This window comes from Protopterus annectens, chromosome 9.part0 (genome assembly GCF_019279795.1).
Source record: "Protopterus annectens isolate FY-2018-M chromosome 9.part0, PAN1.0, whole genome shotgun sequence".
NCBI lineage: Eukaryota > Metazoa > Chordata > Ceratodontiformes > Protopteridae > Protopterus > Protopterus annectens.
The window spans coordinates 1,870,779,194-1,870,806,336 of NC_056743.1; the positions used below are offsets into that span (position 1 = coordinate 1,870,779,194).

Below are 27,143 nucleotides of genomic sequence, written 5' to 3' on the forward strand. Positions count from 1 at the left end.
ACTGGGCAACTTCAACTACCCCTCCATTAAATGGGAAAACTGCACATGTACCAGTACATTTGGCCAACATTTCCTGTAATTCATTAATTCCAATGCCCTGGACCAGCTCGTTCTTACCCCCACTAGAGATGGTAACATCCCTGACTTGGTCATTACTAACATGGGCAACCATTGTTCTACACCAATAGTCAACTCCTCCCTGCTTAGATTCGACCACAAACTAATCACCTTGGAAATCCACATCCCTCCCGCCCCCCCTGAAAAGGTAACCACCATGAAAATCTTCTCCAAAGCTAACTGTGGTCTCCTAAAAATAGAGGTGACTAACTTCATGGCACTCATGCAAATGGAGAATAGATGCATGACCGCCGAATCATACACCAATGAACTGTACGAACACGTACACAAATGCATGGATCTCACCATACCCAATAGAACCAAGATGCTCTCCTCCAAAAAAAGGAAGTCAATCTGGTGGTCCCCTGCCATAAACAAACTACAACAGAAGGAGGAAACTGATGAGGAATAAGGTGTGAAGTCCCAAGACTGGAAAAACTCCATTATCAGCCTCAACAAAAAGTTGAGATCCCTCATCAAATCCTCTAAAGCTAGCTATGAAAACAGAATTGCAGCAGATAGTAAAGACAACCATAAGGCCTTCTATAATTATGTAAAGAATCTCCATGGCAATACGCACAATGGTCTCTCCTATACCGAACCAACAGATATTGCCAATATACTGGCTGACAGATTCAGTGCCAACTTTACCCCTCTCTTCCCCCCAAAGGACCTATCACATTAACAGTAGATTGCCGGGCACCCATTATTACTGCTGCACAGGTTAAAACAGCACTGTCCAAGGCCAAGAGTACAGCTTTTATGGGAGCTGACAATATTCCTGGCTTTGTTCTACATGAACTACAGAGTGAACTGGCACCTCACCTGTGTGCCCTGTTCAATCACAGCCTCACCTCAGGCTTTGTCCCTATGAAATGGTGCATTGCTACAGTCATCCCTCTCCACAAAGGAGGAGTGACTACAGACCCTGGGAACTATCGGCCCATTAGCCTGACGAGTCTGATATGCAAAGCTATATAACGCATCATCATGGACCTAATAAACAAGGATATAGGGAATCTCCAAACTCTGGATCCCACACACTTTGGTTTTGTGAAGGGTAGATCATGCCTGCTCAACTTGGTCGACTTCTTTGAGTCAGTCACCAGAGCTGTGGATGAAGGCAAAGTGGTTCATACAGCCTACATTGATCTGGCCAAGGTCTTTGATACCATTCCCCACTCAGAAATCATAGAAAACCTCTGTAAGCTAGACATCAACCCCTATATCACTAGGTAGGTTGCAAACTGGCTCACAGATAGAAACCACAGTGTGAAAGTAGCTGACTCCAAGTCAGACTGCCAACCAGTCATGAGTGAGTCCCACATGGTTCGGTCCTGGGTCCTCTCAGGTTTGGTATTTACTTCTTTGAAGTCCAGACCAACATGAAGAGACTCTGGCTGACAAAGGTCACAGATTATTGCAAGCTGGAAACTATTATTAACTCCCCAAGTGATGTTGGCATCCTACAGAAAGGCCTCACTGAGACCAGCGACTGGTGTCAGAACCATGGCCTTAAGCTTAATGCCAAAAAATGTGTCATCATCCCCTTACCACATCGATGGTAGTCCACTGAACACAGAAGGTGTTATAAGAGATCTGGGAACACAGGTTGACAGCAACTTCTCTTTTGACCACCACATTGCCACTGTGGTCAGAAAGTCCTTCTATGTGGCACATCTCATTACTAAGGGTTTTTCATCCAGGATGAAAGAGTTCATTGTTTCCCTCTACTCTTCCCCTCATTAGGCCAATCATCGAGTACAATGCTCCATTTGGCAGGTATCTCACTAGACACCTCCAACAACTGGAGAGGCTGCAAATGTACGTCACAAAGAGGATCCTAGGCCTTAAACACTTGTCCTATATGGACAGACTCAAAAAACTTCAAATATTCTCTGTCTCATATCACCTATTTAGAGGCAATCTCTGCTTGACTTACAAAGCCATGTCTGACCCAGCTCTGTTAGAAATGCTTCATCTAAAAAAATCCAAATCCCTCCACACCACACACTCCAGAGACCTCAACCTCATTACCACAATCAACAGAACGTGCTGGAGGGACAGGTTCATAACCCAGGGACTGCCCATGCTACTGAATAGACTTCCCATACATGTCAAACAGAGCACCTCACTGGCCCTCTTCAAGAGAAATCTTGATGAGTGGATTGGAAATAGAAAATTCACCCCAGGGATCACTCCAGTGGCTCTACTCAACAGAGGCACTGGGAACTAAGGCCAGGTGGCATGATGCCAGGGTAATCCTATGGGCTATGCTTGTAAAGGCTCCAGGGACATTAGCCTAGTACACACCTATGAACCTATGAACATCTCAATAGGTATGTCTGTAGCACACAAAACCCTGGACTGGAGTACAGATGTCTCTGGAATGGACTCCCACTAGTACTATAGAAGGTCATATTGGGCATTCTTCTACACTTATAGAATTACAGCCCATGTCTAACTCCACATCGGCCTATAAGATTGTAATGTGCATATATGTCTGTGCATACACACAGCTATATACACTTTAACTGACCCCACCCACACCCATCACACAGGATTACCCCCGGCTATCTCTAGATGGCCCATATGTACTATATCTGCAGCTGTGGAGTGTGATATATATGCATATACATGGGCAACATAGTAATATATTTCAAGCATACACAAACATAGACATATGGGGAAGAGAGAGACAGACAGTGATAGAGAGTGACAGGAGGAGACACAGACAGAGTCATAGATAGAGACACCCTGAAAGATATAGAATGATGTCCTGTTGCATACAATTGCACACCTGTTGGAACAAGTGGCATGTGCCAGCTTGAAGGTAAGCTCCATTACATAATAGTATTGAGGTAGGGGTTGTAATCTTACAACACCCACCATTTTTGTCTGTGTGTGTGTGTGTGTGTGTGTGTGTGTGTGTGTGTGTGTGTGTGTGTGTGTGTGTGTGTGTGTGTGTGTGTGTGTATGTGTGTGTATGTGTGTAAAAGTGTTTGTAAGTGTGTGTAGCTTAAAGTATATTGAGGCTTTTCCCAACCAGTACACCTGCCATTGCCCTACTTTACATGGGCTTCCACTGTCATTCACCTCAGAGGTACCTTTGGACACTGATATCATGTAAGCTCTGTGGCACGTAAGACTGTAGTACAAATAACTTGGTAGGTACGGGTTCTAATCTCAATACTGGCAATTGTGATACTGTCTGTGGTTGAAAAACATACCTTCTGTGCGTTTGTGTGTGTGAGACCCATAAACTCTGTGGATGAAGGTTATACCATCTTTGAGGCCTTTTCAACTGAGTACACATCCCATTGCCCTGTTTTACAAGGGCTGCTGATGTCAGTCACCTTAGAAGTACATTTGAACACCTACCAGCCCTGTAAGATTTGTGGCATGTGTGATAAGTAAGCAGCAATCTAGTATATACAAGTAGATAGGTAGGTGTTTGAATCTCACTACAGCCAACTATAGTAGTGGGTGTGTTTGCCTGTGAAGCATAGCCCCTGTGTGTGTCGCTTATACTATTTTAAGGCCTGTTTACACCCTCCTCATGGCATTACTTCAAAGAGCCAGTGAATATCATCTACCTTACATGCACCATGTTAAACTCTACAGGCCACATCAGTCATCTCTACAGATGTATGCAGGATATCCAGATGTTTGCAACATATATGTGGTCTGTGTCACCTACCAATGGGTAGGTAAGACACAGCATTGCAAAATATGTAACACTTGCTGTATTGACACGTTACCATCAGACGTTTTACCTGTCTGACACATCACCCTGATGCAGAGTGTGTTACCCCATCACTTGTCCAGGTTTGTAAGAGCAATATATGAGACTAGTCGCTATTTCGTGTGGTTTATCCCCCCATCTATTAAGGCATTCCCATGATTACCTGTTGTAAGAGGTAGTCAGTTATGTCCCAAGCATATAATTTATGTGGTGCATGTAATATGTACGTAGCAGTATAGTACATACAAGTGGTTAGGTAGAGGTTACAATCTGACTATTGCCAACTGTGTGAGTGTACGTGTCTCTGTAGGTATATCCCCTGTGGCTGTCTTTTCTGTGTGTATGTGATGGGCATACCATTTTGTGTGTCTCTCACACCCTGTCAAATCCTACATTGCCAACCTAGTCGCAGACTCTGCAGATGTCATCCACCCTACAAGCACAGATACACATGTTCAAACACAAAGGCACTGTGGTGCATGCAATCATCATATCAGTGTGTACTATACATTATAGGATATGTAGGTCATCTAAAATGAAAGTTGCCAACTCTTTGTGCATGTCTGTGTCAATGCATGTTCCCATGCAGCAGTGTGTGTTTCAGATGGCTCCACCATGTTAAAGGCATGCAAACTCACCACTGGCAATCCTAACAGCTCCTGCAATTGTCAACCACTGGAACAGTACTGGCAGACACTGCAACACTACAGTAGCTCTGTGGTGATTGTGTTATGTATGTAGCAATACCGTTTGTATATCTGGGCAGCTAAACATTCTGCTATCAGCAAGGGCAGGTCTGGAGTGTGTGTGTGTGTGTGTGTGTGTGTGTGTGTGTGTGTGTGTGTGTGTGTGTGTGTGTGTGTGTGTGTGTGTGTGTATGGACATCCCCTGCAGCATTCTGCTTATGTTATGGCCACCAGCATACTTCTCAACCACCCACAGTTAGGCATCTGGTCAAAGCCATATGGGAAACTGGGGCAAACATTGAGCACAACCATCACATGTTGCTGTGATACACATGGAAAGTTGATACCAGAACAGTTTGTGCATTTGAATGCACAGTCAATAGGGTATGTGCTGTCACAAGACGATACCTGTCATGAAACTGCAATGTCAGTCTGTCATGGTTTTCTAAAATGTTGACCTGAAACCACACCTGTTTGCTGCATTCCTTCTTTCCAGCTGTCACACACCAGGACGTTCTGCAGACATATGCAGAGGGCACACATATGGCCACCATCTATAGCCGTACCTCACAACCTTATTAATAGCAATATTATTGGATTTTTATATTATTTTAACAAATATTGTCATTACAAAAAATTTTTTTAGAACATGATGTAATGTCATAGTTTTATTTAAGGTTCATTTTTATATATTTAAATTTATATTCACAAGCATTCAAGTTTTGTATATGTGGTTTATTATAGGGTATGAATTTTACGGTGGTTTTAGGAAGTATAATCTGTGTGTGTATATATATATATGTGTATGTGCTTTTAACTAACTCTAATTAATCAATTTGTTTGTCATTGGCTACCATTAATTAGTTAATGTATTTAAGATGAGTGCACCAAAAGTGTTGGTATCTGATGAAGTCAAGGACGAAAACGTGTTGCAAAGTTTCAGCGTTAGTGAATTAAACTGTTCGTGTCACTTTTCCTGGATTCTGGTGCTTTTTTTTGATTACTAGTGAACGTTGGGGCACCTGCCTTCTTCTGTGGTTATTTATTGCTTTTTTCGAAGGATTTCCAGGCTTTGTGGCTATGGACAGCAACAACAAGAGCAGCGAGACTGGAGAGCTTCGTAAGCTCATTGGCCAACTGACACAGTTGGTAGGACTGCTTACACCAGTAAGCCAATCCATGGTTACGCTTTTGTCGATGCTTTCTGTGCCTGGGAACCAGGAAGCAGCAGGGCGCTCTGCTTCGCATGAAGGAGCGCAAACTTGTAATGGCGATGAGGTTTGTGATAGAGAAACAGTAGATGGTGGTATGAGAGACAGTCTCGATGGATTCCCACACATTACGGTTGGAGCTGACAGTGCAAATCGAGTTTCAGAGGGTTCGCATAATCAGCGAAATGAGAATATTTTCCCGGACTTTGGAACTAATGCTAGAGAGCATACATGTACTTTTCACCAGTTGAGAGACATTCTCAATGCTAAATATGACTTTGGCAAGAAAGCTTTTATACAGACTGCCAGTAAAACTTACTCTCAAATGTTAGATAAATTGGATTTTTCTTTACATAAATACAAAATGCTAGAAATGGACAACGCATACTTAAAACATTGTTTAGAACTTAAAATTGTACCAAAGGGTCTTAGAGTTTGTAAATACCCGAATAATGTATTTGATGGTACTGCTTTTCACCAGCAATTGATTACAGCATTTGACAACTGTGGTTTTGAGATTATGAGGGCTATAATATCTAATAATGAATGTGAGAAAGAGAAAAGGTTTAGCCATGTTGAGCGTCTTAACAAAGATATTACGCATGATTTACTTTTTACTGTGGAAGAACATAAGAATAAATATTACAAATTGCTTAAGGATATAGAAAGTAAATGTTTGGATGTGCAAAATAGAAAACTAGAGAAAATAGAAAGGGATGTGAATGATTATAAAAACAAAACACATTACCCTAAGCCCAGACAGTTTGGAAAGAGGGTGTTTACCTATAGTGTTGGTGAAAATGATACAGCTGTATTTGATGACAATGAAGGAGAGCCTTTAGATTTTCCTCTGCTCAGAAGGTCCGAGAGACTGATGTACAAAGAACCTATTGATTATAGCTCAAAAAACTACCAAATGAGGGAATGGGGGCCCCGAGCGAGGAATCACATGGGGTGGAAGAATTAAATATTTGCAATGATGGGCATAAATGGACATTCAATGATTTTAACATTTTTAACTATTCTAGCACTACTGTGAATAAAACCTTTTTTGACTTGTTTTCTAAAGGCTTTGGTTTCATACCCAAACAGAGAACCAATATTTTTAAGCTTTTAATTGACATTAAGTTATTTATTAGAAAGAAAAACTTAGAAATACTTTTTAATGGTAACAAAAAAACACTTAGTGAGGGTAAACTAGTTCGTAAAAGTATGTTTAACCCGCCATTGCACCCACAACTAAAGAATTTTGAAGTAGTATTAGAAAACGAACTAAGGAAGTCACTCAAGACATATAATATGCAATCCAACTTAACTCAGGTTGAGCACGAAACCCTTAAATTAATTAGCAACAACAAAAATTTAAGGGTTATGAAACCTGACAAAGGTGGGGGGTGGTACTTATGGACCACATTATATATGAAGATAAAATGCAGGAGATTTTAAGTGACTCTACTAAATACACTAGGGTATCTATCAATGAAATAAACGTGGCATACAATAAAATACATATGATGGTGAATGATTTACTAACAGAAGGACTAATAGATTTAGAGACACACAAATTTTTATATGTTGAAAAACCGAAGGTTCCTTCTATTTTTGGTATACCGAAAGTACACAAAGATATAGATGACCCACCTTTGAGACCAATAGTTTCTGCAGAAGGTTATATCACAGCCCCTCTAGCAAAATACATAGATTGTAAGGTAAAGAAAGTACTTAAGAACAACACCCACATACTTCAGGATTCCTGGGATCTTCTTTGAAAATTGGACAAATCTTTATTTTCTGAAGGTTTGATTTTTGTTACTCTGGATGTGGTTGATTTGTTCACTAGTATTCCCCACGATATAGGCCTAGAATGCTTCAAAGAAATGTTAATAGGATTTTCAGGAATTACTCATAATGAGTTCAGAACAATTTTGGTATTAATGGAGGTGGTATTAAAAAATATATTTTTTTTTTTTGAAGGTGAATACTTCAAACAATGTAAGGGGGTTGCTATGGGGGCACATTGTGCTCCTACTTATGCCAATATTATTATGTCATACTGGGAAAACACCTTTATATTAACTTCGGTTTTTAGTAGATTTTGGACATTCTATGGTAGGTTTTTAGATGACTTATGTTTTTTATGGAAAGGCAATAATGATGATTTTAATTTGTTTTTAGAATTCGTAAATAACACTACTGATATTTTAAAATTCACATACAAATATGATACCCAAATGTTGAATTATTTAGATGTTAATATTAATAAGACTAAGGATGGTTTCAGTTCAAGGATTTTAGAAAGGAGACTTTTTCAAACTCATACTTACATTTTACTAGTTCACATCCACCCCACCAGAAGAGAAGTGTAATTAAAGGTCAATTAGTTCGTCTTAGTAGAATGACCTCTGAAGACACTACTTATTTTAATGAATGTGGATTTTTGAAAAGGTTATTTTTAAATAGGGGTTACCCGAGTGAACTTTTTGATCAAATATGCAGTGAAGTTACTAGCGAAAGAGGAGGAAAATTTGCACCTATTTTAGGTATAAGAGGAGTATTTGATAGACAAGATTCAAACAACCTAAATAATGGCGTGGATTTTGAATCTGGTATCACAACAACCTATGATGGTCAGTCAGGACTGGTAAAAAGAATTGTTAATAGGGAATGGAACACCTTTGCTAGACTATCTGACTTACACTGTATGTTTGATAAGGAACTGAAATTCACCTATAGGAGGGGTACTAACATTAAGAATATTTTGGAAAGAGGTACAACTGAAAAATTGTTTGGGAAAGCTACTAGGAAAAAAGTAGGTCTATTTAAATGTGGAAGTTGCAGTTATTGTAAACATCTTAATGTTGGACAAACATTAGACTTACCTATTAGACAAAGGACATTAACTCTAGGAACATATGTTAACTGTAACACCAAGGGTATAATATATTTAGCTACCTGTACAAAGTGTGATTCATTTTACATAGGGAAGAGTGACAGAATGTTAAAGCAAAGAATCTATGAACATTTATATGACATCAGGACCAAAAAAGAAAACAATGCATTATACAAGCATACCATTACATGTAAACTAGCTACATTTAGATTTTTTGTGTTAGAATGTGTGCCGGTTGACCCTAGAGGGGGGAACTGGGAAATACTGGTGGAATACAGAGAACTATTTTGGCAAATTGTTTTAGAAGCAAATAGAAAACCAGGTCTCAATGACATGATTTCACTCAAGCCAGTTTTAAAATTGAGATCTGCTAAATTATAGGATTTTTATATTATTTTAACAAATATTGTCATTACAAAAAATTTTTTTAGAACATAATATCATAGTTTTATTTAAGGTTTATTTTTATATATTTAAATTTATATTCACAAGCATTCAAGTTGTGTATATGTGGTTTATTATAGGGTATGAATTTTATGGTGGTTTTAGGAAGTATAATCTGTGTGTGTATATATATGTGTATGTGCTTTTAACTAACTCTAATTAATCAATTTGTTTGTCATTGGCTACCATTAATTAGTTAATGTATTTAAGATGAGTGCACCAAGAGTGTTGGTATCTGATGAAGTCAAGGACGAAAACGTGTTGTGAAGTTTCAGCGTTAGTGAATTAAACTGTTCGTGTCACTTTTCCTGGATTCTGGTGCTTTTTTTTGATTACTAGCGTACCTCACAACCTGTTAGAGCAAGACCTCTGTACAAAACCATACATAATTGGGGGAACAAAGGCCCCAAAATGAGGCACCTATGAAATTTAGCACTTACAAATGTAGAGAGGTGATTGAATAACAGGTTTAGCATTAGCAGAAATAGTCTGAAGGGTATAAAATGTGACAGTCACTTGTCTGTCATTATTTGTTGACATCAACACTCAAAGAGTTGCCAAAGGATTATCGGAACAACACAATTGTATGGAAAAATGGACAGACAATATGAACCAAAATGCTGGACATCTCATGGAACTCTGTACAGTTGACAGCTATGTCTGTACCACCCTATAGGTCGCAGTCCATGGTTGGCAAGGTGTGACCTGTGAAAACAATGGAAACTGCACAGAGGACCCAAGAGTGTAGGACAACCAACATGTCATACAGCTCCATACTGGATGCATACAGCAGTTATTGCACATCAGAAGCACCTTAATGATATGACAAATAGTGTAGGATAAGGTAATGTCTCAAGCAGAAGGTGTCATAGTAGCAAACCAGAGGAAGACCTCTGTGTTGCACTTGCCTTGGCCATGGTATGTCCCCCCAACTGTCACAGTACAACACGTTGTGTACCACACTCCACATTTGATAATCATACAAACATTTTGTGTCACCTATATGTGTGCAATATGTAGACATGTGATGGCCCTGTGACTACCTGGTGCCCCCAATACTCCACATGCATATAGGCATGCATACTAATTGGCACCATCCACTTAAGTAGGTATAGCCTAAGGCTGTGTGACACATAAAGTAATGTCAGCCTGTCATTGAGCCACAGGATACTGTATACACACTGCAATGGGGAATACAGTGTGTATGGCATGCTGTCAAAGTCCTAGCCTCAAGCTAATTGCAGACAACAGTGTCAGCATGCCATAGAACAAGGACATGTCCCCAGTACATCTCATATTTGCACCAACCCAGTGAACACAGACTGCATTGACAGACCTGGGTACCCTGGATGGCAACATAGTTGCAGTTATGCAACAAGGATTAGCAGTCATCAGGAATTGCTTGTATGTGGTTCACCACATAGGTAAAGGGACTGCATCCAGCCAAAAGGTGGACATTACCTCTAAATAGTCCACAGTTAGTACAACAGTTCATAAGCAGCATAGCTTGTCTGCTAAGCACCTATGCACTCATCTGCAGCATCTGTATAGGCTATGTGAAAACCTGCAATGGTCAGCTATGGCCCTCAACACCTACTCCACATAGACAGACTTTAATCTGTACTGTCCCACTGGTTAGTGTTCATGCTGTCCACAGGTGTCCATGGCATGTCAGGGATGGCAATGTTGTGTTCAGCCCTTTGACATGGGCCCCATATAGAAGACATATAACTCCATGTGCCTTACCAGCACGAGAGGGCTGACTCGCATATGACATAGCAGACACACATGCTGGAGAGTCAGGTTTGGCTAACAGAGGCTTCCCTGTGTCAGGAATACACTCCCCATACATGTGAAAGACAGTAACATGCATACTGTCATCACCTGCAGCAAGGTTGACTGGATGAATACAGATATATGTGTCCCTGGAGTTCAAGCAGTGTCCAGCAATGTCAAGGGCAACAGGTGCTGAATCTGTAGGGGTTAAAGTAATGGCTAGGCTTGTGAGGGACATGCTGCTAGTACTGTAATACCCCCCTCTGTATGTATGAACCTGTGGTGCTACAGCACACCAAGGTGACATGTCTAAAGGCTAGCTGGCTGTGTCATGGATTATATATGCAAGGACACACTGTCTTCCCTCATTGTCCCTCACATACACACTGTCGTACGCACGTATACAGACCCGGTAAACATGTTCATATACAGCCGTACTTTGGTGATAAACAAGTCACTGTGTGTCCACTCCACCATACTCATCTGTCATAATGATGTCCACCCCACAGCCTGCAGACACACAGACACCTGGTATACAAACAGAATATGGTATGTGAGATATCAGTTGTTGAGCAGTACTAATGGCAATAATGCATCATGACAACAAAGGTACATAGACGTTGATGTGTACCCATGGCATTTGTCAGCACACATAACCTTACACAGTATTACATCACTACACAGTACTATAGTCGCCCTGTGCATCAGACCCATATGACCATGTCCCTACATCGATGGTATGGATGACAGAGATGTGGCACAGATATCATCACATGCACAGGGTGTGGTGTGGGTTTGCCAGAGGCCTAGGCTGTGCCAAACAGTTTACATCGTGTGTGTGTGTGTGTGTGTGTGTGTGTGTGTGTGTGTGTGTGTGTGTGTGTGTGTGTGTGTGTCTGGAGGGGTGTTGTTCCAGTGGGTCATGCAGAGGAGCTGTGTGTGTGTGTGGTGGTGGCCTGCCTGTGATACTGATGTGTGTGTGTGTGTGTGTGTGTGTGTGTGTGTGTGTGTGTGTGTGTGTGTGTGTGTGTGTGTGTGTGTGTGTCTGTGTGTGAGTGTGTATGCATACAGTCAAGCCATAAGGAAAGCTGGTGGTGGAATTCAGACGTCCAGGAAGTCATCAAAAGAAAGAAAGAGTGCAGGAAGAAGTGGGAGATAGAAAAGACTGACAGGCTAGGATGGTTAGCTAACAAAGAAGCTATGGAAGAAGTTGCAATAGCAAAGAATAGGGCATTGGAGGCACTGTACCAACTTCTGGAAAGGGACTCAGTAAAGGGTACAAAGAAACGTTATCAGGTTGCAAGGCAAAGACAGAAAGATTAAGAAGATAGTCAGACACCCTTCATAAGGGATGGCAGCAACAACCTGCTTACCAGTCCACAGGACATCAAAGGCAGATGTAAGGAGTATTTCCAGCAGCTTCTGAATGAGGAAAACCCCACAGAAGCTATACTCCCCAGAAACAGCCTACATTAAGAGAAGAAGAGGAGTCCACTTTAGAAGAAGTAAGAACAGCACTAAGGAAGATGAAGTTAGGGAAAGCAGCAGGCTGAGATGAGGACACAGTAGTTATGATAAAGATGCTGGGTGAGATAGGGGAGAAATGGTTCCTGAGGGTACTAATAGCAGTGTGGAGAGAAATGTGTATCCCAGATGACTGGAGAATAAGCATACTCATGCCAGTGTACAAGAACAAAGGGGACAACCACAACTGTGGGCAGTACAGAGACATCAAACTCCTACTGCACTGCATGAAAGTTCTGGACAGGGTGATAGATAAATGGATACGCAGAGTAGTAGAATGTAAGATGGGAGATGAGCAGTTTGGATTTAGATCAGGACACAGCACAATTGACCCAATGTTTGCATTGAGACAAATATGAGAAGAAGCTAGAAAAGAGGAGAGAGTCCAACTGGGAATTCCTAGACTTGGAGAAAGTATATGACAAGGTCCGAAGAAAGTTGATCTGGGCAGTACTGCAGTGGTTTGAAGTCCCAGAAACATTGGTAGAATTAGTGCAGCTATGTACAAGGACCCAGTGACTCAAGTATGAACAGTGTTCGGCCTCACAGAGGGGTTCCCAGTAAGAGTGGTTGTACAACAGTGTTCAGCTCTGAGCCCACTGCTGTTAATACTGGTGATGGACTATGTTAGCAAACAGGTTGGAGGGGACAGAACAACAAAGCTGATGTATGCAGATGATGTGGCAGTACAGGCAGACTCTGAAATAGAACTTCAGCAAAGGATAGGAGAATGGAATGCAAATCTGAAGGCACATGGGATGAAACTAAGCACAGATAAGACAATGGTAATGGTAGCAAATTGGGGAAATCAGAAGAAGCTGAGAATAGAGATAGAAGGGATAGTGGAACAGGTAAACAGCTTCAAGTACCTGGGATGGGTGGTTGAGGAGAAGGGTAGTCTGAATGAAGAGGTCAAAGCTAGAATTAGAGGGGCTGCAGCCAACTGGCATAGAGTATCAGGTGTAGTCTATGAAAGAGGAATACCAAAGAAGCTGAAAAGTAAGGTGTATAAGACAGTGGTGCAACCAGTACTTCTGAATGATACAGAAACCTGGGCAGTAAAGGTAGAAAAGTTGAAGAAGCCAGAGGTTATGGAAATTAAGTGCCTGAGAAAGGTAATATGGTTGCACACTCTGGGACAGATGAAGAAATGAGATAAGAGCAGAAGTTAAAGTAACTCCTATTGCAGAAAAGATCAAGGAGAATATATTATGATGGTTTGGGCACAAGTGTAGAAAAGCAGAAGACAATCTGGTGAGGAAGATTTACGATAGACAGGAAGAAGGTAAGAGGAAGCAAGGACGTCTAGCAAAGAGGTGGATGGATTGTCTGAAAGAAGATCTGCAACAGTCAGGCATGAGTGTTGAAGAAGGCAGGAGTGTGGCACTGAATAGAGAGAGCTGGCGACAGTTAACATGATACCCCAACCCCATGTAGAAAAAATCAGAAAAAGGGAGCTGATTATAATGATGATGAACTAGCCAAAACAAGATCCCTATAGAAACCATACCCCATACAAAGCTACTAGGTGTTATTATTGATGAACAATTAAACTTTGACATCCATCTCCAGATATAAAGAAAACCCACCAAAACTAAGCTTATCTACCATCAGAACCACTTCCTAACTCCATCAAACAAACGTGTCCTTTCTACCACCTACAAGTGAAAAAAGATATATTCCTGGAATTCGACAATATATAACTGAAAACCACCACGGAAGATGTAAATCAAACCAGGAAAAGGATTCTTGCACCAAACGATACTCTTTTATTGTAAAACCACAATAAGATGTTCAAATGAAGATGTTGAGCGCTTTCATCAATATACATATGACTTCCTCAGAACACTTGTTCTGAGGAAGTCATATGTATATTGATGAAAGCGCTCAACATCTTCATTTGAACATCTTATTGTGGTTTTACAATAAAAGAGTATCGTTTGGTGCAAGAATCCTTTTCCTGGTTTGATTTACATCTTCCGTGGTGGTTTTCAGTTTCTACCACCTACCTCATTCCATCCTTCTTGTATGGTGCCCCCCTCCTTACCAATCTCCAGTTGGGTATAACAACTAAACTAGCTTCCTGCTACAACAAAATTTCAAAGTTTTCCACTGGTGCCAAATCCTCCACTCATCACTGTATTGCTCTCCAAAATCTAAACTGGCTTGAATTACCCCACCATCTCTCCTTCATCCAACTTTCTTATTCACATAAACTCATCTTTAAACTCTATATCTGCCCTTCCCTTGACTCCTGCCTCAAATTGCATCAACCTGATAAACCACTCAGGTCAAACAATCAAAACCTGCTCAAAGTACATAAACCTGTTCAAACCCCAGGCAAGTTCCTTTTGTCCTTCTTTCTATCCCGACCCTGAAATTTCCTTCCTCCACAAATTCATATCACCAGCAACCACTCCACCTTCAAATCCTTGCTCCATTCCCACTTTGCATCCCTTCGGGAATGCTCTTGTTCCCACTCCTCCTGACTCTCCTCTACTAAACCATATCCTACCCATCCATCTTCTCTAATTTCTCATATCTCATATCCTTCACCTCTACTTCTACAATGCTACGCTCATCTCTCTTCTACTTTACACCACACTGTCTAGTTTCCTACTTCATTCTCCTCTTACATCTAGGCTCCTTACTTCTTTACTATATACCTTTACCTTCAGTTCATCTATTAGTCCTTCATGTTCCCCTCTTCTCTGATTCTTGTTTCTTTTGTAATTCAATCTTGAGAAGTCACTTGTGTATACTATATAAATACATATACATATATAAACTACCTTTGTTTGCCCTATAGATGCATTATATATCATTATTACTTTGTTAGTATGTCTTTTATTCCATTATAATATTGTGTAACCTGTGTTGGTGAGTTTTGTCTAATTACTTTATAACTTGTATAATCTTTCTGGTGGTTTTCTCCCCAGGACTCCATTGAAAACGGGCTGCTTTGTCCCAGTGGACCATCCTGGTAAACAAACTGTAAAATAAAAATGAAATAAAATAAAATATTAACAAAAGCAGTAGTAATTCCAGAGAAATTGTTCCCTAATGTTAGATGACCATAATGCATGATATATTTACTGCAGCATTACTAATTCTCACAACTCATGTAGTGTAGTAGTAGTATGTTGGTGTGACTCTAGTGCATGGGGTCATGGGTTCAAGACATGGCAGGGCTGATTATTGTATTGCTGTCCAGAACAGTGGCTGACTGAGATAGAGTGATTAAAGCAGTTATAAGTGGTTTTAAGTGGGTTTGCACTACACTAAGCAATGCCAAAAGGTGGCTCTTCCTGCTTAAACCCAACATCTTGTAAGAGCTAAGTAGAAATGTGTAGGTAGACTCTTCACTGCCCAGATAGCATAGAGGTTAAAGTTCCGGCTTGGTATGCAGTAGTTCATGGTTCAAATATAAAAAGACGTGATTCATTTTTACATGGGAAAGCATTGTTAATATATTTCTTATTTTTAACAATGTAGTAAGTGATATGTGTTAACTAAGGTAGTGTAATTGGTCCACATTTGCAGGGTCAGTGGGTATATAATGTGAAATCCCTCATGTACACACAGGTGTCCCATATAGTACAGTCACACCCCAAGGTAATGTAATCAAAAGACATAGGGGGACATCATGTGAAGTAAAAGTATATGCACTTAAAAATATGCCAGTAATGAGTAGTTAATGTCCAATTTAAATCCTTTTTTTAAACTGAAAACTAAGCAATGCTTACCAGTGTTTAGCTCTGCTTAGCCAGTTTGAGCATTGCTTAGAAGTTTCATTCTAAGCAGTATGTAGCCCAGCTAAGTGGATTTGCACACCACTAAGCATAGCTAAGCATCTGCACTGGTCAACTCAGCTTAGCTGGTTTGGACACTGCCAAGCTGTGCTTAGCATTTTTAAATATGGTCCAATGGCAGCAAAGGGTAGGAAAGCAGCCATATTTAAACTGCATAGGTGGGAATACAGCCATAAAAAGTTGGAGTGCTATCACTGCAGGAGAAAAATGTCTGGTGTAGGTGAGGGTACACACTTTTGGGCTCAGTGTTGGGGCATTTTGGAGTCCAGGGTCATGGATGGGATCCTTGTGAAGGAGCATAACCTCAGACTGCTGCAGGGCCAGTACCAGGGCTCACAATAAAAAGTGGAGGCATGCAATCTCACCAGTGCCACTTGAATCCCCCGAACTGGTGAGCAGGCTCGTCATCACTTTGATGACCTAAAGCATAGAATGGGGGAACTCTTGGAGAAGTGGATCCAAGAATCTCAGAATGGAGATGCCCCAGTTGTGAATAAGTAACTCTACCATATCTGTACCAACAGCTAGCCTGAGTATGTGTTAGACATGTATGCTTAATGGTTGTTTTTTCCCCTACAGATGCAGAAGACAGGGCTGCCAATATCGAGGCCCATGCAGACAGATTGGCGAAGCTGTGACGGGAGTCTGGTGAGTACAGAATTATCTTGTAGTCATACCTCTCAACTGTACAGATTTTCACAGACTGTCCGGATGTTTGCCTTATATTTTTGATTCATTGTTTCATGAAAGTGTGGCTTTCTGGCAAATTAGTGGCAATTCATTAAAGATTGATGTTAGAAAATAATGACAGACATTTAAGTTTTAGAGTTCATAACCTTCAGAAATTCATGCTAATGCAAAACCTGTCATTCTATTAAATAAGTTTGTAACAGCAGTATTTCACATCTGTCCTTATTTGTACTTTTTTTGGCTTTGTCCAGATTTCTTACTCTAAGAGATTGTGAGGTATGCTTGTAGTATATAGTGTTATAAATATGAATGGGTAATTGTTTACTGCCAGGAGCTATAGTGTGTTTTGAGTGTACTGAATAAACTTTCCCCCACAGCTTTGTTCTACAGGATATGCAGTAATACTGAATGTAGAATCTCAACTGTGATAAAGCACTATGTCATGCTACTCAAATAAAGATTTATACAACAAACTGTTGCATTTACTCTGCTTTGTTGTTGAGGATATAGAATGTGTACAGGTGATTGCCTTGGGTTAACCTTTGCATTTCATATTTCTGCAGTCCTGAGTGTGGATATGCTGATGCAGGCAAGTATGACAGTGTAATAGGTGGAGACTGAAAATATATGATATCAAAATGTGTACAGGTTGGGTATGGAACCAACACCCTGTTATACTGTGTACAGATCACACATATTCACATCTACTAGGGGTTAAATTTGTGCACCTGCTTTCAAAGGATTAATATACAGTACAAGAACTATCTGTCATGCATGAATCTCAGGCATGTATGCTCAACTGTCACTACAGTCTTTGGAGACACTCCACTTAATTTACTAGGTCAGACTGCTAACCAAGTGAGTATTAGTCAGAAATCAGTCCAGCAAGGGACAGCAGTTCCTCAGTAGCTTATTGTTTGTAGGGACAGAGATGTTGTTCATTTTTGCACACACAGACCACAGTTCAAATCCAGGGAGTCATACTAAGATGTGTGCATATTTACACACAAGTTTACCTAAATATGTGTAGAAACAACCAGGTAGTGTTAACATTTATTTTCTCCACAGGTTTTACAGGTGATGATATTATTATAGTAGTTGTATTAAGGGGTGACTACTAAACTGTGTCCAACTGTTCCAGTGTCTGAACCCATGACTGCAAACGATGGCAGGATAGGTACATACACCATGCATTCTTCCCGATACATGTATCTCAAGTGTCCTGCTGTCACAGCTAGTGATCACTGTTGCCAATAACCTTGGAAACAGCTATGAATCCAGTTGGAGAATGCCAGTAGCACACTCTCACTACATCAGTGCAGGGAACACCTTGTTAGTCATACCTGTAGCTCTGACGTGTATGGCTCCCCTCCAGGAATGTACCCACAGTGTCACTCTTAGCCCCATACAATTCCATCTTGACAGTTTAATGGTTATGTATGTGCTACAGAAGCTATGGGCCAAAAGTAGATGTAAAGTGAGGGCAGACTTGTAGAGTATTGAGAGTACTGTTGTGATAAATAGTAGCCTATACAGTTAGTAAAGTACTGTCTTTCTCTACTGTAGTGAAAAATAGTAGCCTATACAGTTAGTAATGTACTGTCTTTCTCTCCCCCCACCCCTTATCTGCATCAATAATTGATATTTATATATTACGGGTATGTTGTTCTCAAATCCTAATGTTGGGACTTTTGTTCTATTATTGTTCATATATTTTATTGGTTACATATTAACACACCTTGTTCAAATACCACTGTTGGTGGCCTGTTGCCATAACTGTAACTGGCATACTGTTACAATTCTGACTGTTTTTCCATTTATGCATGTTTTTTGTTTGCTATGCTATTGTTTGACTTCTATTGTTCTGGGTTAATTGGAACATCCATGCATGCTGCTCTTACTAATTTTGAAATGATTCCTTCATGACTAACCAATACATTTTGTAAAACCTCCACATCATAGCATGTTTGGGAAAGCCAATCCCAACATATCCTCCTCTCCTGCCTCATCTGGCCATGGCACCGGGCCCCAACATGTCTGGGACCTGACCCAGAACTGCCCCTCAGCTGGTCCTGCAATACCCTCAGGTGGAACCACCTCAGGGGACTGGGCCCATCCTCCTGAGCGTGGGTATAGAGGGGAACCTGTCACCCACCGACAGTTCCGTGGTATGGTGTGCAGGGTCATCCAGATGGACTTGGATGTATGCCTGCGTCAAATCAAGGGCAGACTGGAGCAGCTCAAGAGGCAGCTTACTCTTGTTGTGCAGCCCCCAGTACAGCCACCTTCCAGGCTGTGAAGGTGCATTGGTGACTGCCCATAGGGGGGACCTCAGTCTTACTGTTTGCATTTGGAGATTCAAGGGCCTCTGATTCCCAACCACCCTCCCCATCCAAGGTGTTTACCCCACTCAAGTGTCATATACCGCCCCTGTCAACTGTCTTGTCTGTCTTGTCTGTCTGAAAATGCTACCTATCCTACCCAAGCTACCTCCCCACATGTACCTACAACCCTTCCCCAATATCCCACTCTCACCTTAAAAAAAAAAAAAAGGGCATCTGTCCCAGAAAAAATATTGCCCGTACATAGCTCTCCATTTTGCCCCCATGTATCCTGATTTAAATTAATGTTTCTTACAATTACTGTATAAATGTATGTTGGCCACACCCCTCCCTGTGGGGTGTGAGGCTCTAAATTCCAAATTCTCACAGTCATTCACAGCTGTTACTGCAGAAGAAATGGAGAGCTCTGGTCCTTTCCTACACCCATCTTGCACATCCCTAACAGCTTTTCCTACTGTTTTCCCCCTGCTTGCCCCCATTTCACCACTTTCCTATCACCCTTTTTTCCTTTTTTTGGAATTAGCAGCACTAAGCGAGCCTAAGGACATTTTGGCATTGCTTAGCACCACGCAAACCCACCAAATCCACTTAAAAATGCTTTAATCACTCTGTGTCATTCAGCCACTGTTCTGCCTAGCAACAAAATAACCAACCCTACCAAGTTTCAGACCCAGAACCCTGTGCACTCCAGTCAGGGTATCTACCACTACACCATTTCAGATGTGAGGTTTACTCATGCTTTTGTGAATATATCATCCTTACATCTTTTGAGATTAGGGAAAAAACACAACACTGCCAAGTCTCAAACCCAGGACCCTGTGCACCCCAGTCAAAGAAACTACAACTGCACCAAATCACAGGTGTGGTTTGTTAATTCTTTTGTGAATATATCATTCATGACATCATTTAAGCATTGCTGAGCTATGTGCGGTGGTGCCCAAATCCGCTCAGCTACACTTAAGCATGTAGGAAGCAAAAAAAAATAATAAAACCATTTTAATTAGATATATTCATAGCAATATTACTTTATGTTTGCTAATGCACAACCTTTCATTCTATGAACTTTTCGTGTCTGTATGAGTAATTTTCTGGCTAATCATTGAGGGTTGAAGTCAGGTAATAAGGACAGACATTTGAGGTTTCAGACTTCATACTCTTGAGTAATGTACAATATGTTATTCTATCAACTTTCTAAGTTTGTTGGAGCAGTATACAGAGGTGTCCCTATTTTTGTGCCATTATCCCCCCATTATTTTTGGCTTTCTCCAGATATCTTGCTGTATGAGGTTGAGAGGTATGGGTTTGTGTCTGAGGATACCTGTTTACTGTAATGTGCTGTACAGCACTTTGACAATGCAGGGGGTGTGTGACAGCACCTGTCACACACACCCTGCATTTCTTCCCATTCACACACTAGCTTTCAGTATCTGCAAACACTGAAAGCATTTCAAAAGTGCCATACGGCACTTTGAGAGCGCAGATGGTGTGTGACAGCACATGTTACACACCTTCTGCATTCCTTCCCATTCACACATCAGCTTTCAGTGTCTGCAGACACTGAAAGCATTTCTAAAGTGCCGTATGGCACTTTGAGGGTGTAGGGGGTGTGTTGGACATGTGAGCACTACTGCAACATGCCCCCTGAACTCAATCCTGTTCATGTCCACATAGTGTTCAAAGCAGCGTGCCTTCATTAATATGTAAGGTACCCTGCTGTGTATTCTATACAGATGCAAACACCATTCACTCCATGTAGGAATAACATTATTCCTACACAGAGTTTATTGAATCCTGGGGAAGGTCTTATCACAAAAAACACAAAGTAGTAAGGGAAAGGAAGGAGAGAAATCAAATGCCACTGTGGAAGTATCGAACAGAGAAAACTATAAAACAATTAAACCATGAAGTGTCGCTCTTAGAAGAGTACAGAAGAGGGAACAGATTAACAAAAATGCTCAGAAAGATAGATGTGATAAAAGCAATGTGTGGTATCAAAACAGACCAGGATCTATTGTACACTATTGCAAATAATAAAGTAAAGATGTCGGCACAGGCAGACAAAACATAGAAGATATGTAGATAAATAGTAGATAAAAAGAAAAGAAAAGTACAAAATAAGCAATTTATTGATGAGAAACAAGGCAAAAGGAATAGAAGCACCACCTAAAAAGAAGAAATAGACACATTTTGAATAAATATCCATGATCTTAGGGTGGCATAGTGGTGCAGTGGAGGGAAGCACAGTGGCACAGTGGATAGTGTTGTCACCTCACAGCAAGAGGTTCCCCAGTTTGATTCTCTGTTGGGGGTGCCTTCTGTGCAGAGTCTGCATGTCCTCCTTGTGTTTGTGTGCATTTCCTCTGGGTGGTCTAGTTTCTTCCCACATTCCAAAGACATGCAGCAGGTGGATTGGACACTTTAAATTGGCCATAGGTGTGAATAGGCATGAGAATGTATAGTGTGCAAGAATTACTGTGGCAGGGCTAGGTACCCAGTGGTTTAAACCTTGGGATTAGATGATTGCTGCTGTTGAAGTGACACCCCGACTACATGTGCAAAATAGGAAAACAAGGTTGTGGATGGATGGATAGATCTATGAAGATCCTGAGGAACAAAGATGCTGAGTGGATAGAAGAAGTAAAAGAAATGAGATGAAGAAACTGCTAGAGAAACTGGTACAAAATTAAGAAAATTTCCTAAATGGAAAACCCCAGGACCAGATGCAGTACGTAACTTCTGGCTGAAAGTATTAGCATCTTTAATTGAAGATTTAGCCATAAGTAAGTGTTAGTTGTATGAGCACAAATGCCAACCTGGTTGACAACAGGAAATATTATTCTCCTTTAAGAACCAAACCTGCAGGATATCCTAAAACTGTAGACCAATAACTTGTCTTCCGACAATGTATAAGCTATGCACTGGAATTGATGCTGACAGTTTTTATAGTCACTTAGTAGAAAACTCAATCATGGTACTAGAACAAAAGGGTAACAAAATAAAGTAATATGGAACAAAGGATCATTTGCTGTTAAATAAAGTCATAATGGAGAATTGTAGAAAGGGTAGAAATCTAAGTATGGCATGGACAGACTACAAAAAAGCATCCCACATTCATGGATAGAAGAGTGCTTACAAATGTATAACATAAACACTACATTGATCAGTTACATTACAGTGACCATGAAACACTAGAAAACCACTTTCCAGCTAAGCCACGATAAAAGTCAAATTATTATCCCGGGGATAAAAATTCAAAGGGGGATATTCCAGGGTGAATCCTTATCACCACTGCTGTTTGATATTAAAACATAGGTTTATAGGTGTTTACTAGGCTAATGACTGCAAGGGCCTTTTTAAGCCTAGCCATGCATTCCAAATCTCTGGCAAGTTCTGATATCCTTGATAAGTGCAAGCATGGGCCTGGGTGATGAAACCTTTGCAGGTTGAACATGTCCATTAGAGACATAGGAGCCAAGCAAAGGATGAATTTCCTGTTCCTTATTCAGTTGTCCCATTTAAACTTGAAATGGGTTACTGTGGATCTCTGCTTCACAAGGATGAGGAGCCTGTTCCAGAAAAGGGGTAGTGTCTGGGACTCTAGGACGTCCTATTTATATCACAGGCAAGGTTTAAATCTTTAGAATGGGTGATTCTGGTGCTGTTTGTTTTGCAGATATGCAGGAGGTCCATCAGAGTGGGGTTTGACAATGCCTTGTATGCCAGGAATAGATTTCCCCTCAACAACCTGTAGGAGACAGAATACAGGGATAGGACCTTGAGGCAGTCTGTACAGGACATGTTACTTATGCCCTGTATTCTATTAGTGAAGAACGTTTGTGGACATTCCAATTGTTTGATATGCCTGGTTAGTTACATACCAAAGGTGGCATTCTACTCAATGTCAGGTCTAATGAATGCAGAATACAGTGGAATACAGTGGAGCGATGACTTCCTTGGACCTAGATGCCATACAATTGTTTATAAATTGCACAACATATAATGATTCGTCACTACTGTAGACACAGGATGGTCAAAGGCTATCTTACTATGTGTGTCTCCAAGCCCCTGACTACTGGGTCAACTCTTAGGGCTCTGTTGTCACTATGATAGTTCCCAGGAGTGAATGACTTTATGAAGGATACTATTATGCATATCTTGGCATTTAGTTTTAGTCCATGGCTCTTGAACTAGTTGCTTGTCTGTATCAGCCCTTCCTGGAGAACATTTGTGTCAGTGGGTGATTTAAAGACAGTTCCTAATTTGTAATCATCTGCAAATTTAGTCAGCCAAGGGCCATTAACATTGGCCTTGACTTCAGAGAACTAAATGCCAAAAAGGAGTGGTCACAGGACCGATCTCTGAGGGACTTTGCTTGTGAATGGCTTCTTTGTAGAGGTGGACTCCCCAATTCTAACTTCTCGGGTCCTGTCTCTGATCCAGCTGGCTATCCACCAGGTGACATAAGAGTTGGTACCTCTTAAATTTGTCAACAATGCCCTGGTGGAATATCATGTCAAATGTCTAGGCCAGGTCAAGGTACACAGTCTGAACCCTTTTGCCCTCATCCATTGCTTTGGTGCCCTACTCCAGAAGTCCGCCACGTTGAGTAGGAATGATCCGCCCTTGATGAAACCATATTGGGTTGGGTACAATGTCTGGATGTTTCCTTTGTCATTTTTGAGCATGTCCATGATAATTCTTTCCATGGCTTTGTATATGAGACTAGTGAGACTTATAGGTCTGTAGTTCCCAGGGTTTGTAGATGACCCACCTTTGTGCAGAAGGATTCTGTTCTCCATTCATGAGGCATGAAGCCTGTTTGTTAGCTACAGTTAAATAGCAATTCCAGACGGCCTGAAATATCATGTTTCACGCTATTTAGAACACATCCTGGGATATTGTCTAGTCCCATTGATGCAGTGTTCTTGGCCTTAGCGCGAACATTTAGGACTTGTTCCCCAGCGATAACAGGGGGAGTTATATTTGATGGCATTTCCTGAGAGAAGGTTGATCAGGAGAGAGGGGTAAAGTTGGAGCTGAGTTTGTTAGCCAGTAGGTTTGCTATACCTTCTGGCTCAGTTCCATTTACAATGAGCTTTACACACAATTATTTACATATAAATACTAATAGATAAGGCATGATGGTTCAGATTATTCCCTACAGCACTTCTACAAGTATGCATAGAACATGAGCTTTAAAAACTACTAAGCTTTTGAGTTTTTGGAACTGAATGCTGCAAGACAATACAGTGCTTAACACAGAGTATTCAATGGATAGATAAGATTCTGGTATGGGAAATGGGCTTCCAGTACAAATCAATATGCAGTTCTTCATCTCTAAAGTTGAATTAATATAAGATATAATTAACAGAGGATGTACACCCATTCTTGATTCTCTAAACAATTCCAAAACAAATAGCTAGGAAAATCATAATTATGAAAACAATTATAAAATTATAAAATACTATAAATTTGGTGAAAACGTTTTCTATAGGAATTTGCTCTCCAAATCAATGGCTCAGCTTTCAGTGCAATAAATACAAAATTATTTTAATGTCCTCAAAAATACACCTTTATTTTGGAGATTATTCTTTTGGAAATGTTCACATAGATCATTTACCACTCCACAGAGATTTTAAATTTTATTCTAAAAGGAAGGTATTCGTTGCTGGAGGTCCAAACCATTAATCAAAGCAGATTTGTCAGCATATGATGTATGACTGCAAAATTCTGCAACCTTTTGGACTGAAAAATTCAATGTTTCCTGAAAGTGTTGTGACTTGATACATTCATATTAACTAAACTTTTGGTGTTGTTTAATGCTGCAACTCCCAGATGTGTACCCAATTCTTAATTCCAACTTGCTTCCATTATGTGTGGATGCAAATTATTGCACCAAGGATTCAGAATCCCTGAACTACATTTTCCAAAAACATCATGCAGAAAAATACTTTTTAAAGTTTTTTTGCAGGGGGCAAGCCCCCCTTCACCCCAGATGTTAGAAGCAAGCTTGCACTACTTATATATACAAATTCCAAGGTCACACCTACTCGAGAAAAGGGGGAAATTCCTCCCAAAAGAGAATCACTTCCAGTACAGCTTACTGAAAATGATTTCCTATGGAAGAACTTGGATCATTGGTGAGTTGAAGCTCAGGCAGTCGAAGCACAAGAGTTCAGACTTCATCCACCCATAGGGTAATGGTCCCACTTCTTTGGAACATATTAACAATGGCCAGGAAAACAACTACAAAAGACTAGAAAAAAATGAGATTGCATCTTTATTTGCAGAATTTATAAACATTGTCACTGTTGCGTGTCATAAGGACATTTCTACTAATAAGAGGAAAGTAAGCAAATTAATCGCAGTATATAATTACTGGATAGAACTAAACTCATTAACTGAAAAATTTTAATTTATTTTATTTTTTTTTTATTTATCATTTTGTTGAACGGGTTAGTCTGACTGGGCTAGTAGCCTCTTTTCAGGGGAGACCCAAAGTAGTATTTATACTACTAGTGGAAATTTTGCCAGGGCATTAGGAACCCACCCCTGGTCATTAGTCTATGGGGACACTATTCACAGCTGTACTTCCCGTCTTCTGTTCCAGGTGCAAAGGCAGCCTGGTGATGAAGAAAGTTGTTAACTGAAAGAATGGAGGTTCAAATGGAGATACTGTGAATTTGGTTGCTGATAACTGAACAGATGAGACTGTAATTATGTTTGAGAAGGAGTCAGAAGTTAAGAAGGTGTTTAGTGAAGATGTCGGTGTATTAGATGTGGTAGAAAAGGCAACTGAAGTGGTGAAAAAACAAGTGGATAAGTTGGAAGGGTATGAAAAAGATTTGGAAGATTTATTTCAGCAAAACTTGTTTGAGTCAGAAGTTGCAATTCAAAGTGTATTGTTACAACCCTCCAGTCAGGAAGGTTGTAGGATGATTACCTTAAAGAAATGATTTAACAAAGTGAAGTTGAGAGTGACGCAGTGGTATCTTGGGGAGAAGTTATGGACAATAACCAGAAGAAGGAAGGGAAAGAAATTACAGAAGGTAAAAAATCGTATGCCATGGCATTGAAATAAGGAAAAAAACAAGTAAAAGAAGAAGAGGGAGGAAGAGAAGTGTTGGAAGGAAGAAACTTTATATGTTTATGTAGTAAAAAAGAAACAGAGTTCGAAAGGTACAAGGTACGGTGCACAGTTATAGCAGCATTAGGAATACCAGCTAATGAGGTAAGAGCTTTTACTCACCTTAATAGAAAGACTTTTTGTGACATTATATTTGAAACTGGACAATGTATTGAGAATTTTTTGAAGGTTTAAAAAAAAGAAAGGCTGTATCACATAGAAATCTTATCTGGTACAAACGTTTAATAGAGAGACTAAAAAAAATAATAAAGTACAGTTTCAAATGGGGGTGGATGAGGATGCATTAAAAGACAGTTTAAAACTACATGCAAAGAAGTATTAGACACTATGAAAATGTATGATGATAGAGGATTATGGACTGAGGAAGAGATTGTGGGGTTATTTTGAAGATAGAAAAAGATAACATTGTACACCTTCCAAGTATAATAAATATAGAACTCTTATCTGGTACAAACGTTTAATAGAGAGACTAAAAAAAATAATTATACAACAACCCCCCCCCCATTAATATTCCAAAACATGCATGCTAATTGGTCAGCATGCACATTGTAAATCAGACTTATACTAATGGAAAAAAGTTTGGTCGCCCGTTGTTGGACAGCAACCGAGAACGGAAGAGCTCTATTGCTGTTATCTTGCTATGTTAAATGAGTTTAGCATAGTGAGATATCTTTAAAAAAAGCAACGGAGATCTTCATTTCTCCGTTGCTTCCACACACAGTTCTGATGTACTGCGTAACCATAAACATGCGCAGTATA

General features: G+C 40.3%; 1 protein-coding gene across 1 annotated transcript in view; it reads right to left on the reverse strand.

Moving 5' to 3' along the window:
• Positions 1 to 7,044: 7,044 nt before the first annotated feature.
• LOC122810814 (tyrosine-protein phosphatase non-receptor type substrate 1-like) overlaps positions 7,045 to 27,143 on the reverse strand; it is a 310,868-nt gene continuing 290,769 nt past the window's right edge. The window contains exon 5 of the mRNA XM_044082374.1: positions 7,045 to 7,094. Within this exon, the coding sequence (XP_043938309.1) occupies positions 7,045 to 7,094 (50 nt within the window). The remainder of the gene's footprint in view (positions 7,095 to 27,143) is intronic.